The 15,469-nt window shown below is 41.3% G+C and overlaps 1 protein-coding gene across 11 annotated transcripts in view; it reads right to left on the bottom strand.

Annotated features, from left to right (window-relative positions):
• fat1a (FAT atypical cadherin 1a) overlaps positions 1-15,469 on the bottom strand; it is a 77,113-nt gene that overhangs the window by 35,480 nt on the left and 26,164 nt on the right. For 9 of the 11 annotated variants that reach the window (XR_014800531.1, XR_014800529.1, XR_014800530.1 and 6 more), the window contains exons 4-8: positions 8,782-8,843; positions 3,292-3,621; positions 2,185-2,401; positions 911-979; positions 193-332 (exon numbers count right to left, since the gene is read on the bottom strand). Coding sequence is in view for 7 of the 11 variants with exons in the window: in XM_084931738.1 (XP_084787864.1) it covers positions 193-332; positions 911-979; positions 2,185-2,401; positions 3,292-3,621; positions 8,782-8,843 (818 nt within the window). In the remaining 4 variants the exon portion in view is untranslated. The remainder of the gene's footprint in view (positions 1-192; positions 333-910; positions 980-2,184; positions 2,402-3,291; positions 3,622-8,781; positions 8,844-15,469) is intronic. The other 2 variants (XM_084931740.1, XM_084931741.1) reach the window with 1 other exon arrangement.

Genomic DNA, 15,469 nt, shown 5'->3' with positions numbered 1-15,469 from the left:
AACACCATTTTTCCTGCTCAGCTGAATGCAATGAGAGGACATCAGAACATCAACATATCCCAACAAACAAGACAGTTTAGCGCCCGCTTCACTCATTACCCTCCTCTTTACTCGTGCAATTTCTCATGAGGAAAACAGAACCATGACAACTGCCTCATCAGCCTCCAACCGCTTCATTAGTGTTTCAATTACCTGGGTGCTGACAGTTCGTGTCCCATCCGTGGCTTCCACTGTCAGGTTGTAATTTGATTTCTGCTCTGCGTCCAGGGGCCGCGCTACAATCAAGGTTCCGCTGGCCTTGCCCACGTCAAAGCGGCTGTCATAATTACCACCTGTGGAAGAACATTTTTTTTGCACAAACATGGAAAGACTGAAGATTAGAGACATATCACTGCTTAGTTCTGTGCATGTAGCAAGGTTATACAAACACTAGATGGGGGCACAGAGATGGACACATAAACATCAATTTTCTGCTCTGCTGGAGTCGAAGATAATGAACAGATACGCTTACGCTGATGTCATTAGCTATCGATGTAGATTTCCTGTTCTATCTAAACATTCCCCACATAATAGCCATTTCATGCAATTAACCAAAACACCGAAAGTATGGGTACAAAAAGGCAAAGTGATGATTGGATAACAACACGACAGACATTTATAAAAAGACTTCTGAACTGTAATGGTGAACCTTGCTACAAATTGAAGCTCTAATTCACACACAGAATGAGGAGGAGGGTTTCCTAACCCCTGTGAGACTTTTAATCAGGTCACAGGTTTTAGTGGAAAAATGTGGCACAACATCAATCCCATAACACAACACAAGTCAACCACAGCCAACGGGCAGCACCAACAGACAATGCAGGATGATCTCTTAATATAGCACAGCCTATTAGGAGATCTCAGCAGATACCTTCTGCTGTACAGTTGTGGTCACAAGCCATCTGAAGGATGTAAAACATCTCAGTATCCTCTATGCCGTCTTGCAAATATCCAACCAAACAGAACATTCCAGAGAAAAAAGGGAAAGCAGTGAAAGAGCACGGAGAAAGAAGAGAAGAAAAAGAGATGTGTCAGTCAGACATTGATTAGAGGAAAGACAGGCTGGGAGGAAGGGAGAAGAGGCAGGCATTTCCAAACACAGCCTTTTTAAATCTTCTCATGCACACAGTGTCTACAATACAAAAAACAAAAGCAAACAAAGATGAATCATGTTTTAACACTTCAAAACACAGCTGCTAATTAAAACTGTAAGGAAATATACTACATGTCAGCCGCCTCACGCAAAAAAAGCTAGGAAGAGTATCAATATTTATCGATTATGGCCGACTGATTCATGATGCAATTCGGTTATTTCAACCAACAGCTTTACAAAGACGGGGAGCTGTAACTGCACAAGCAATAAAACTGAGAAAAATGGCCTCAAGTTTTCACACTGGCGAGTAAACTGCTTTAAAGAAATACAGGCTCTAACACCTTTTAGGCATATTTAGGCTGATTACGAAACCACAGCTGCCACGGAGCTTACATAAGATCTCTAATCTTCAGCTGAAACATTTGTATTCACCTTTCTTTTTGCTTGTTTGTTTGAGATTATTTACAGTCCAAATGGGGGGATTTATGTGCTTGTTTTGCTCATTTCTGCATGCCTACTAACATCATTTTCCATATGTTAAAAAGTGGGCAGACAGAACGTGTGCTGAAAGCCAAAATGTCAGTCACTGCTACGCTGCTAAGACAAAGTAGCAATCAAAGAGGACATCGGGCATTATTCTCTATTATGACTGACCATTTACACCAGAATTCTCTGTCATAATGTACCTGATGTTTGCATCTTTATATGGTGCACATTTAATGGAAAAGTGTGTTTAATATGGAGAAAGATTTTTAAAAAGTTTATTTATTTGCATTTTGGGTGTGTAAGACAGCTAACATCGCTATGAAAGGATTAATGCCGGCTGCTCAAATGAGTTATCAAATGCAATCTTATATAAGAAACAACTTAAAGCCTTAATGCACTATAAAAGATCTCTATTTAAAGTTATTGTTTCTAATCATCCGCTCAGCCACACTACACACATACACTGTGTTAGTACTAAAGTGTTTCTCTATCTATAAAGCAGTAATTGAGCATTTATACAGCATGCATGCATTCAACATGAAATATGAATGTAAAGGAGACCCTACCTGTGATTTCAAACCACACGGGAACATCGGAGGATTCAGTGGCCACGACGCCCACCATGTGTGCCACAGGATCGCTTTCCATGACAGAAAAGGTGAAGGGGGACTCCTCAAAAGCCAGGAGAGTTGCGTCGGCTGGCAGTTGTGGTTTGGGAATCCACTCAATGTGCAGACGACAAGTGGAGGATTTCTGAGGTCGTCCATTGTCGACAGCTTTAATCTAAGAGAGGCAGACAATCGAAGTCTGTGTTACAAACTGTTATGTGATGGTTTTCCTCCAAATTACTTTCTGTGTAGCTCCAGAGGAGTTCATCTCCCTGAAACCCTTCAAAGTTCACTGAGATGTCTGCATCAGGATAAGCAACGCCTTGTGTCTGGACTTCTTTGGTGATTCAAGCTTTAGTGAAGACTCTGTGTTTTGTACTATAAAGCTACAGTGAGCAACTTTTGACTTGAGTCTGCATATTAGAAAATTAGTATCACTACCAAATGAAATGTTTACAGCTAACAGTGTTCATGAAGATCCTGTTTTGGGTTTTTTTGTTTACCTTGCAGGTGGAAGATTGACAGGCAGCGTTCATTTTCACACACATAACACTTTTTTTCAACCAAATCTTAAGATACTCTTCAACAAAACAACTGTCATAATGCTCTGACACTGATAAAACTGTCAACAGCCAAAGTGCGATGTCACATCAGTGGCTGAAAAATTTGGATCTTTACAAACACAGCTGTTGAATCACAGCAAAAAAAAAGAGAAGAAAACATAAATCCTAAGAATATCTTCTCACTGTTATTGCTAGTGTATGGAACAAGCTCCCAAAAATTGCATATATAAATTATTTTTTCTTTAAGAAGAGTTAAATCCAGCAGTGTGTGCACCAATTAGCATTCAGTGTCTCTTACAGATACTACACTGCAGCTTTAAACACAAAGACGCAAAACAACAACTAAAGAACCGTGGAGACTGGAAAGCAGTTATAAAACTTGAGGGGATGAGGAGAGCACAACAATAAAGCAACAAACAAGCATCTGTTGTAAAAGCGCAGTGCTCACTGAGAGACTCTGAAGCTGAGGACAGAGAGGTAGCCTGCGATTATAGATACTCACTGTAAGTATGTCGTATTCTCCTGCAGAGGAGAACTTCTTGGACGACACCAGGCCCGTCTTGGGCTCAATGAAGAATTTTCCATGTTCATCTCCATCCTCGATGCTGTATGAGATCTCAGCATTAGGTCCGTCATCACGGTCTGACGCAATCACCCGATACACCGGGTACCTCTTCATGGCTCTCTCATTCTCAGGCCTCTCCCGCTCAGGGAGTTGGATCTTGTAGATTTTCTCCAGGAACAACGGCCTGTTGTCATTCTCGTCAAGGACCTGCACGATGATGCGAACAGTGGTGGATTTTGGAGGAACGCCGTGGTCGGTGATGGTTACCTGAAAGGAAAGAAAAAAGTCTCATTTGATGAGGTGAACTTTAAATCACCCTCAACAGAGCTTATCTCTTCAAGTCACAACAGCCCAAACTGAAGGCAGTGAATTATATCAGCATCAATAACAGAACAGTAAGTATCCTGGGAATTTGTAAAGATTAAGACACTCTGTTACAAAACAATCATACTGCAGCCCCAAATAATTAACAAAGAAAAAAGAAAGAGGCATGCTTTTTCACTTTATTATCCTTTTCTTCCACTTCCTTTTTAGTGAGTGAACTGGCAAGCAGAACTAAAGGGATACTTTGGTTTCTTTGAGGTGGACTTTTATGAGGTACTTATAGTCAGTGAATCGTCTAAAGTAGCCTGCAGTTTAGAGAAGCAAACAGCAGTGACCTAAAAAATAGTTTTCAAATTTTCACCACTAGAAAATAAATATTATTATGATCAAATACAATCAAAACAATCAGTTGCTGGTCTGCTCCTGTCTTGAGCCGTTATGTGTGAGTTTTTCTGTGATTTCGGTGCTTTAAAAGGTTATTTTAGACCCAAAGTGGCGTATTGAAATACATCAGTCATACCACAGCGCATCACAAATACGCATGTTCTGCTGAGTCTGGTGGCTCTGATTACAGCCGCTTTAGTTTCCAGCTGGAAAGGACAGTTGACAGCAAAGTAGTAATGTGAAAAACAAGATAAATGCATACTGATTTGTGGCTAAGTGGCTAAAATATGTTTCTGCTAACCTCGCCTACAGCAGTACAGCCTGAGTGCATGGACTTCTGTCTGTTTCTCCAAACTAGGGTGGGTGTAGTGACAACCATCTGCTGACTACCAATACATACCCCCATACAACCACATTTTAAAGAAACCAAACTATTCCTTTAAAACCAATTCCCCCTGTGATTTGCTGTCAGAAAGTCTATTCTAAAAAGGAAACCAATTATCCAGCAGGAACAAGTTGTTTGGCATTCTTCTATTGCTGGAGATGGGTTAGTCCAACACTCCGGTCGTAAATTACTCCAGAGAAACATTTTTGATGCAATGAAATTATTGTGTGGAGTTACTAGATTTGGATAAACATGATTTCTTAAAAAAAAATAAAATAAAAAATTCATATGTGTCCTTGTAATCATGGTAAGATTGGCTTGTATGAGTGAGATAAAAAATTATTTTTAATTAGCTGCACCTATTCAGTCTGGTAGCACCCGCCGCACCGACTCTGCTGCTGTGTGTCAAGTATGCACACAAAGATTCTGAACTGCTAATAAACATTAAGTCTAAATGCTCTCAACTAAAGGCAGGAGGTTTTATTAAACCCCAGAAGCATTCAGTATAAAAGTCAGTGTTGAACAACTACATCATTAACATGGCTCTAATTTAAGTCCCTGCATCAAGTGTTACTGGTGGCACACTAAGGCTTTGTCACTTCTGCCGTGACTTAACACATCAGTATGACTTTGGACGTTAGCGCGCACAGTCTGAGGAGCTTAATCGAAAACAAACAGCAACAGGCTGACCTAAACAAGCACAATTTTTAGAAAGTCCCAGAAAATGGGCTTGAGAGCTTTGCATCTGAGCACTGGAGGAGAAGTGACCATTTCTGTCTTCAAGCTGCAAAACGCTGTAGAAGGGCAGAACAAATGTCACAGTCATTTAAAACCATCTGCTAAGTACTTTACTAAGAGCAGTCAGGAGTCCAGGGTCAGAGACATACCATTTGGTACCATAGACTCAATTACTAAAGAAATGTGTTTTTGTTTTCCCCTCACTGTCTGCAGCTGTCCGTGCTACTGAAATGAGCAGAATTTATGAAAGTGGATGACAAGAAACCAGAGCGTGAATACCAGAGTGTGATGGATAAACATAAACAAGGCGCTTTGTTTATGTTAAGTGCCATTTCAAATAGTCAAATGAATGCTACCCTATAGCTATAGCTACCCAGCTATCCATCACAATGTGCATCTCTTTGGGAAATTTACATGAAAAGCCTTTGTCTGATAATTAGGCGAGCAGACAAAAGACTGAGACGTTAGACTGGGGGCAGTCTGTTCACAGCACAAATCCAGCACTGCTGTGAAGCTGCAACTTGAAAAACTGAAGCATTCATAGAAGACAATGTGCACAATAAGTTAAAGTTCTTTCTTCTCTCTAAATCTCACTCTTTTACTGTGTCTTTTGTCCTGTCTTCCTCCCGTCACCCCCAACCGATCGCAGCAGATATCTGCCCTCCCTGAGACTGGTGCTACTGGAGCTTTATTCCTGTTAAAAGCAAGTTCTTCCTCCCCACTGTTGCCAAATGCTCGCTCATAAAGTGTTGTTTGATTCTTGGGGTTCTTTATGTATTGTAGTAGGGTCACTGCATTTTGGCGCTACATAAATAAAAATAAAGTAAGTAGAAAATAAGATGTATATTGTCTTCATCTTAGAAGTATTTAAATAAATCCTTTAAATCGCAGAAAGATCAGCATTTCCTTAAATTCTCACTCCCGACCCCATTAACGCCTCTTCTGACAGTTTGTAACTTGGGTGATACAATCTTCTGAGAAAACCTAATTGCCAAAGACACTCAGAGCAGACTTCAGCAGATTACAGCTATAGGGGGCACAAGCTGCTGCAGCACGAATCTGGTGTAACAAGCTCCATCTTGCAGAAAGTCATGAGTAAGCACTGTGCAAGAAAGCACACGAGGGGCAAGCGAGCCGGGCTGCTAAGTTAAAGGTTATTACAACCGGGTCAGCTATTCCTTTTTCAAGTTGTGTTGGTGGATAGAAAAGAACTCTGCTCTAGCTTAGATGGAGCCAATATAGGAGAGGAGACATCTGACATTAAACAGTTTTTTACATATCTGCCTATTCTTCCCCCAAGGCTGTGTGTTGTCTGATTTTGTGTGATCTCTGATTTGAGAATAAAGCAGGTACCAGCTATCCACAGCTGGTGAGTGGCTGTCATCTGACCTGCTTCGTGCACTCTTTGCTCACGCACCACCATCACCAAAACCAAATGGTTCCATTAGTGAGAATGTGAATGAACAAAACCATCTCCTGCTGTGTGCTACATCTGAGAAAACATAACTTAAGAAAATGTCTGGAGCTGATTCTCCCGACGGTTTCTGGAGCTCATATGTGAAAACAACTTAGTGTCTTTTATCATAGACCAAGTCAGTCCATTTTGACAGTTTGTGGCCTGGATTCAATTTCCTGAAGAGAGTAAACGGCAAAAAGTGAAGCGAGCATGTGTAAACGATTAAGGTTCTAATTGGCTGACCCACACGTACCACGATTAATGTTTTGTATGGAGATGAGCCACTGACGTGTCCTGTATTAGTAAGTTTGCCACCTTGAAGATGGAACCCCATTGACTGCCACTGCTCAACTAATGTTACACATTGTTGCTTTAAAATGGATTTAAGCTTTCAATTACCTATTTTAACACCACAATAGCTGGTTATTTATAAATAATGTATTTTGAAAATATATGATGTGAATTTTGTTTTCGTTGTTTCATTGAAATTTAATACATTTACAGATTAATCAGGACAAGTTTTTTTGCATCAGTTGTTTGTGGCATGTTTGACAACTTTGTCAAACATACCACAAACAACTGATGCAAGCAGTCCCTTCACCTCTGCTTTTACATTATAATGTGTTCTCTACAGTCACAGGCCTAAATCCTCGGCATGTCCTGGCATGTCCCACTTTTGCTATTTACCCACCCCCTCCTTCCTAGGATGAAGGCCTCTGATCCTGCCGCTAGAGCCCACACTCAGATCTATCAAGAGCAGCTTTGCCTTTTCTCAAATTCCCCCACTGCCTTTCTGCTTTTAGTTCTCTCTCTCTCTCTCTCTGTCTCTCTTTCACACACAGGCACACGACAACAACCAACCCCCATCCATCTCATCATAAAAGCTGAAGGCCCCCTGTGCTCCCTCCAACTCTTCTTGGCATTTGGAGCAAACAATGCTGACACAGCCCCCACCCTAATTGCTCCACATGTTCCACATGGTCCCACATGTTTGGTTTCTTCTCCTACAACAGGCTAGCACAAAAAAACTTCAGCACTAGTTAGGACTTCAATTTGATTTGCTCTGCTTGCGCCCAGATGCCAAATGGTAGGGTTTAAGGGTTTGTGCTGCTGCACCAATAAAGAGCTTCCTGCTGAATTCATAATAACCTGCAACCAACATGCACAAACTTCTTAAGTTGCTATAGTTACACGGCTCTGGGTTTGTTTGTTTTTTGCACCAGACAGGTTCTCCAACTTCCTAATTCCAAAACCCAAATGTTGGAAGCAGCAATTTAGCTTTTACCGGAAAACAATGGCTGCAGGAGTTGTGTGTTTTCGACCTTGATAACATATAGTCCACACACATTCAACAAATATAGTACAAAGCATTTTTTTCTCTTACATTCAGTTCACTCGCCAGCTCCCTAAAGGAATACAGTCCTCTCTTATTCCCCCACTTTTATCCCTATCATTTACTCTCAGTCATGTAATGCAATTAGTGCAGTGTAGTGTACAATCGGAGTATGAAATACGACACTGCTTAGGCACCAGATACACCAGCACATTAAATGTCACCCAGAGCTCACTGAATTGTGTAACTTCTAACAATAATTAAAAGGCATCAGATCTGCTCCCCGCCACCACCGGAAACACAATTAAAAGAGCTATTATCAGCCTCGGCTCTGTGGTGAGAGAGCGCGAGGGAGGGAGTGCATGGAGCCGCGCTCAATTAAAACCCGCAAGTTTAGACGTCGGCTTGTTGGTCTGACAGCAGCTTCCTGTTCCAGCTCGCTCCATCCACGAGATGGTACAGTGGGAAGGAACAAAGCAACAGTCACCAGGATCTCCCACACGCCTCCTACCTCTCCCTCCTACCCCGTCCGGAAATCACTACAAGGAGAAATTATTCTGAAAGAGCTCTCTTGCATATCCAAGAAGATCGTTTTTGTTGGCAACATGTGGCAGGCAGCCAAAGTTGACTGCAAATGCCAAACCACAGAGAAGGGAAAATGCCCAGCTCTCTAGTGTGATTTTTTTTTTTTTTAAACTGGAGCACGTTGACCTTAAAGGTTTCTAATTATCATGCTGCTCATTCATTTTCACATGAATTAAAGACGGTTTCTTTAGAATTGAAAATGAGCTGAAATGCAGTGCTCACCTCGAGGATGTGCTCGTCCTGCTGCTCTCTGTCGAGTTTCCTGGAAGTTGTTGTAACCAAACCTGGAAAAGACAATCGGCAAAAACAGCATTAATTATACATAAAAATACATAAACGACATAAAGATAAAATTAAGGGAAAACAAGCATTGCTCAGATTTTGCCACTTTTTTTAAATACAAAATTAAAGATTATGCCACAGATAAGATAAGACCACAACTGTGACATTTAAAAAGCAGCATGGCAGTGTGCACATAAATAATCGAACACCTGCAATTATTTGGTTGGCGCTCAACACTGGAACTTAATGACGACAGCAGAAGTAAAGTAAGTAAAGTAAACCAGTTGATCTGGCGGACTTTTCATTGTGATCTGAGTGTAACTTCATATTGTTTGGAGTTATGATAACATATTGAGTTTAATTCATTTGTCAGAAAAAGACAAAAAAAAAACCTTCAAATTCTGTCAGGATAATATCATTATCACTACTGTTATTGCAAGTGTTTAGTTATTTATATATATATATATATATATATATATATATATATATATATATATATATATCAATTCTTAACCAATAACCATGAAGAGAGCCGTGTCCAAAATGTGCCGCATGCTAATCAGCCAGATTGGTCTCAACGTCTCCTTTTTAAATTATAAACACGCCAAAGTTCTCAGCAAAGCAAACGTTTGACTGACCGAAGAAAAAAACAATCCTGCCACTCATTGTTGGGTGACATACTCTGAACCCTGGTGATATGTCATCAGTCACCCGTGAGTAAAGACTGCGTCTGGATACGTGCTTTCCCTGTGGTCTTCCTTGTTCCTGGCCTATCCTGTTGCCAGACAGCCCAGTATACAGTCTTATGTATGGGAAATATCACACTGACCTGAAAATAGTACCCCAACAGCAGCACAGGCTTGACACCCTACTTTTAGTTTTTCCACAAGCTGAATAATAGACAGCCAGTAAGACATCACCCGCAGGTCTGAGCACTTTTATGCAAGAGGCAAAAGTGAGATCCTACTGCTATTTAAAGCCTTTCAACAGTTTTGTCGAGCACTATCACTCAGTTTAAGTAGGACGATTGATGATGTGTGACATCAATCACACGAGGGAAACCTAGTTACGCCGAGCTTTGACAAAAGTAAAAATAAAACAAGCTGGAATCTTGAGTTCCTGACTAATCCAAATTTCAATCAAATTCACAAACAAGAGAAGCAAAGAGAAGAGGAAGAAGGGGGGAAAGGTATTGCTACATTATAGGCAGCATTCTGTTCTCACTCCCAATGTAATTGCAACTTTGTAAGGACACTGAGTATAGAGTAGACATGCCAACTTCGACCGCACCATAGCTGCCTGCTTGCCACACTGCGCCTGATTAGCATAAAGCAAAGGATTTCCGAAACCCAAACCCATCAATGGCACATATGCCTGCAACAAGAATAGCAGGCCACAACTTACAGCTCCTGAAATAGCCCTCCCTAGCTCTGCGATTCGTGGATATAAGTGAGTGCTGCTCCTGCTCCCTCTTTTTATCCTCTTCTTCTTAGGCTTTATTTAATCTTCACAGTGAGCTGTAGAGATATACGTCTACTGATATCTGGTCAGGGAAAAAACAGTAAGTGCAATAACACCTTTCCTCAAGCTGCAACCCATATTTTTGCTCTGCTTACCTCACGTGGATACATATTCATGGGCATTTAGATTTTACTTTAAAGCAAAATCTTGAACATGCACATATGAATGAGGGCTCTAAATTAACACCTCTCTTAAACCCCCCCTCTGCTCACCAGTGTAAGATATGACATCACTAGCACTGACAAAACAAATTAAGTTTGGTAAATTTATATGAGCTGCTGGGATTACTCTTGCATGACTTCTGCAAAAGAGCACAGAATCAGCATGGGTTAGATGGGTTTGCATGCTGTAAGATTATTATCATCAAAGCAGGCCACGCTGACTAATTATTCATGTGCTTCGGAGAGGCCGGAGATGATGGATGGTAATGTTTTTAAGCTCCCCTGCGTGCTTGAGTTAGGTAACTATTATCTCTAAGTATGTATTGTACCGCTGAATACAGATGGCATCATTAGCCACATTACGTCTGGATGTATAAGTTATAATTTCTCTGCAAATCAGCTGCCTGATCAAACCAGAGCAAGGTATCAAAAAAATCCAGCCTGTGATGTAAACGTATGTGTCGGTGCCGCAACAAACAAAGCAAAACCAAATACAATGAAAAGAACAAGGACCTGGCCTTCATCCCAATCCTGCTCCGAGTTTCAGTCCTGCTTTGTAGAGACCGTCCAGAGCTACCGTCTCACAAACATTGACTCAGCAGCAGCGGGCACACGAGATGATAACTTAATGACACAAATTTAGCACCGTTGCTGGTTTCCTTTTTTGTACGAGCGCATTTTCAAAAATGGTGCATATTTTTGTTCTATTATAATCCCTTCCTTTTTTTCCGGCAGCACTGCCAAATCTGCTTTGAAAAAATAAGAGGGGATGGAAGTTTTGTTTAAAAAATGAGCTAAAATGGTTCATGTGGTAAAGACTCTGTCGACCTCAACATAAAACAAAGAACTTATATGATCTGTAATGTCAATCTTTTCTGAACTAAGCTGAAACTGCAGGCTGACACATTCAGTAGCAGGTTGCATTGAAAAAGCCTTTTCACACAGTAAACAAATCCCCTTAATCATTTAGTATGAACTCGTGCCCTTTTTCAAAGATTTTCTGATGCGTAGGATTTTAACTAATGATTATTTTTATTAACATTCAATCTTTTTTTCAGTTAATTGATTAAATGCTCGTGTTTTTCAGACCTCAGTGTGAGCCACAAATTCAAAGTCATTCAATTTAGTGTCAACAAAAGGCAAATCAGAAAACTGTCACATTGAAAAGATGCTTTAACATTTTTTTTCTTCAGTAAAATGACTTTAAAGAAACGATTTGCTCTCAAAGCAGATGCTTTACTTTTAATGCTAATGGAGTAATCAGTGAATTCAGCTCTCCAATACAAAGGCGGTTTCAGGGCAATGCATCTTAATGAAAGTGTTTAAACTACAAGCTCATCTCGCGTTTCCTGAGCTGTCAGTACATGCTCTTAAATGTAACAGATTTCTGTGTGTGAGGGTGTTTGGTTTTCCTGATCGATCACAGTGGACTAGCTATATCTAACTTTAAGTCGATAATGTGTAGCCATGCAGAGAAGCTGGCGAAGCAGGGTTTAAGAGCAAAGCAAAGAAAAGCACAAAAACCAAACTACAGTGCCGTTGGTGCATACAGTCAGCATTGTTTCTTTTACTTTGTCTTCTTCTATTGTTATTACTCCTCCTTAGTTCTAGCACACAGCTTGAAAACAGCTCAACAACAATGCTAGCCCCGCCCGGGAAGCTAAATGGCTAATTGTTCATCCTTCCACGGTTCACTGGACCAGTTTAGAAACCACTTTCCCGTGTCACAATACCAGACAAATCTGGTAAATCAATGAAGTGGACAGACTCGAAGCTTTGGGTTAAGCCAAAAACTTCAGGTCTTTCTCAAATGTTTAAGGTCTAAGTATTTTAGAATTTTGATGGCGCGTGAAACCAGCGCTCTTTCTGAGGTCTGAGAGTGGAATCAAACATTAAATGTGAAAAATATGTAGCATCTGGTGCGGACGAGAAAAGCTGTTTGATGCAAGTTGTGTTGTGGTTTAAAATGCTTTTGTTTGCTTCTGTTCCATTTATGTCTGACATGCTGCCAGCGTGCTGGCAGATCTCTGACCGAGGGACTTGCCGCCCACTCTAATACTCTGCTGCTGATATCACTTGCAGAAAATAATTCTAACTTTTTCCCCCTAAAAACTTTGAATGTTCAGTAAATCCTCCTACCGGGGTACACACATGCCAGGAGTGGTCCCTGTATGCAGGACTTACCTCCACAAACCTCCACTCTGTCACTACTTAAATGTTAAAGAACTGTAAAATGATTAGTTAGTAAGCCAGAGCTGACCAACGACGTCTGCACGTTCAACCCGCAGCCTTTTTCACAACACACACACACTCTCATACACACTTACACACAGAAAAGCCATCCTCAGGCGTGGGCTGAGCTGGGCCGACAGTAATTATAGCCATGCTGTTTTGAGAGGGGTAGAAAAACAACAGAAAGGCAGCAGTGGCACTCTCAACCATGGCCTTGAGCTCTACAACCACTGCTCCAAAATGGTGGCCTGAAGGGAGTAAAGGAGTCCAGGGCATTGTTAGGGTGGTTAATTGCTGTTGAGATTAGCAGTCTTGAGAGTGACACACATATTTATGTGACATCCATTTAGCCGTGACTCCAGACAATCAGGAATGTGCTGGGTGTCTGCAGTGGCTGGAGACATTTAGTATCGCTGATGAACTGACGCTGAGCTCTGGCCGAAAGAAGAGAAAAAAAAGAGCTAGCCAAGGATAAAAAAGGGTAAGAGCGTAATATGACACCGCCATGTCACAAACGCCTGGAAGTTCTATTAATAAACTTTTTGTTGTTATGATTTTGGTCTCCTTTTGTTTGTCGATGTCTGACTGACAGTGTGCCAATGAGGCATGCACGCCCCTGCTGCCATTACTAATTTCGTTTGTGCACATAAGGCATCTAGCACATTAGCGTTTCCCTTACCATCACAGTGGCTGCCTCCCTAACGAGACCCTCATCTTTCCAACAAAGCAAAGGGGGAAAAATGTAATTTTAAAAACAAAACATTGTGTGCTGTTTGCCTAATTTATGCTCACTTATTTCATTTTAGCTCACTGTTGGTGTGTGTACCGTGTTTTTCTTTCATTTAGGGTTGCACTAGTTTCTCTTGCGTGACAGAAATACACTCCAGAAGTTGTTGTTAAGAAGTTGTTAAGAAGATTGATCTGTTACCCCTACCACCCACACCCCCCAAAAAAATATTTTCATATCTGGATATGAAGAGATGGAAAAAAAACCAACTTGCGAGCTGCCTGCTTCCTCAATTAAATGCTTACAATTTTTCTCTTGTGAAGAAAATAACAAACAGAGACTGCATTATTTGTTATCTATAAACTCTATGTAAGAACCCAGACAAGCGTATCAATATTCTCAACTTCATTAAGATTTAAGTGTGTGTCATTTAAGCCTAAAACTTCACATCTGTTTCCACTACTCATGTGGCAATCAGTACTTTTAAAAAAATCTCGGGGTCAGACTCGGGGTCCGTGAGCAGTGTGGACTGTTGTTGTTGTTATTATTATTACTACTATTATTATTATTTGGTGTATGGGTGTGCACTGTTTCGCTGTCTGGGGTTTTGTTCCACGTGTCTATGTATAGGGAGGTGTGTGTGTGTGTGTGTGTGTGTGTGTGGTTGTGGCTGTAGCCAGGAGGCTGGGTGACAGGCACCGTCAGGCCTGTGGATGACGGGCCACGCCCGAGGAGGATGCCACACACCTGCAGCGGATCAGCGTCGGCGGAGGGAGCTACTTAATGGTGTGGTGAAGCCTCCACCGACGCGGGATCATTGCGTGAGACTCCACGTTAGTCTTCAGCTCGGTTAAGTTAGTGTGTGTATGCCTGCAGTTGTAAAGTGTCCTGACGGCTGCTTCTGTTGTTTCCCCAGGAGAAGTGTGGAGCGCCAGACAGCACCCAGCACGGGGAGTGCTGAGACACGGGAGCGGAGAGCACAAAGACACGGACTTTTCAGAGAAGACACGACACGGGAGTGAAGGGAGAGCACGGGGATTTATTGTCTGTTTTCGCACTGTAAATAAACACACCGTTTGCAGTGGAGAGTCCTGCATTTTGGGTCCTATTTTCCTCATCCCCACGGTCTGCCATGCAGCCCGTGACAGAAAACTCTGGTACACCGATACTAAAAACCAAAACCAGACTGTGAGTTTATAAAGGAAGGTTACATCAAAACAGGAACTCCTTGTTCACTTTTAATAGAAAAGTCTGGAAAATGCTGCCGAATAAGATATCCTGAAAATTCTCTTCTCGAGGCATGCTCCTTAAAAGCAGCTATAGTTCAACAAATCTCCTCACCAGACACAGAATTTAACAAATGCAACCAAGAGAAGCCACGTAAGCTAATGAAAGCACACTGACACAAACATAAGAGCTTTGTTTAATTTAGTCAAATTGATTAAGAGGGTGTGGATTGAGATTTCTCAGCACCTATTAGCAGCAGGGCGTAGTTCTAATCTGAAAACACATTGTGTAAAATTTGGCGGTTAAGGTTTCCAAATTCTTGTCAAGGATGTGGATGCAACAGAGAAGCTAAGACAGGTCAATTGTGAAATGTATAGACATAATCAATGGTCAGGCTAATAAGAATTAGATCTGCAAGGCAGAACACATACAGGTAACCGCTCGGGCCGGTAGCCACCAATCACAATGACTTAACCTGTAAAGCAAACTGGCTGAGGTAAACCTCACCGACAAATATTTTTTCCCTGCCTTTGGAGGAATGCTTTTAAAGTAAAGGAAGCATCTGAGGTTGCTGTCATGAAAACATTCCTAAGACTGTTTTCGGCATAGAAAACACAGGTCACAGGAGGAAAGAGGACGGCAGCAGGATAAAGGTGATGCTAGCAGTACAGGACTTAACAGCTCGACCATTTTATTCACATTTACGACCAAACAACAGACACACGCACACTGCATTCAGCAGAACATGTTCGAATATAAA

This window comes from Perissodus microlepis, chromosome 6 (assembly GCF_051167445.1).
Source record: "Perissodus microlepis isolate ML-2025 ecotype Zambia chromosome 6, ASM5116744v1, whole genome shotgun sequence".
NCBI classification, from domain to species: Eukaryota; Metazoa; Chordata; class Actinopteri; order Cichliformes; family Cichlidae; genus Perissodus; species Perissodus microlepis.
This window is presented reverse-complemented; position numbering and strand designations above follow the sequence as displayed.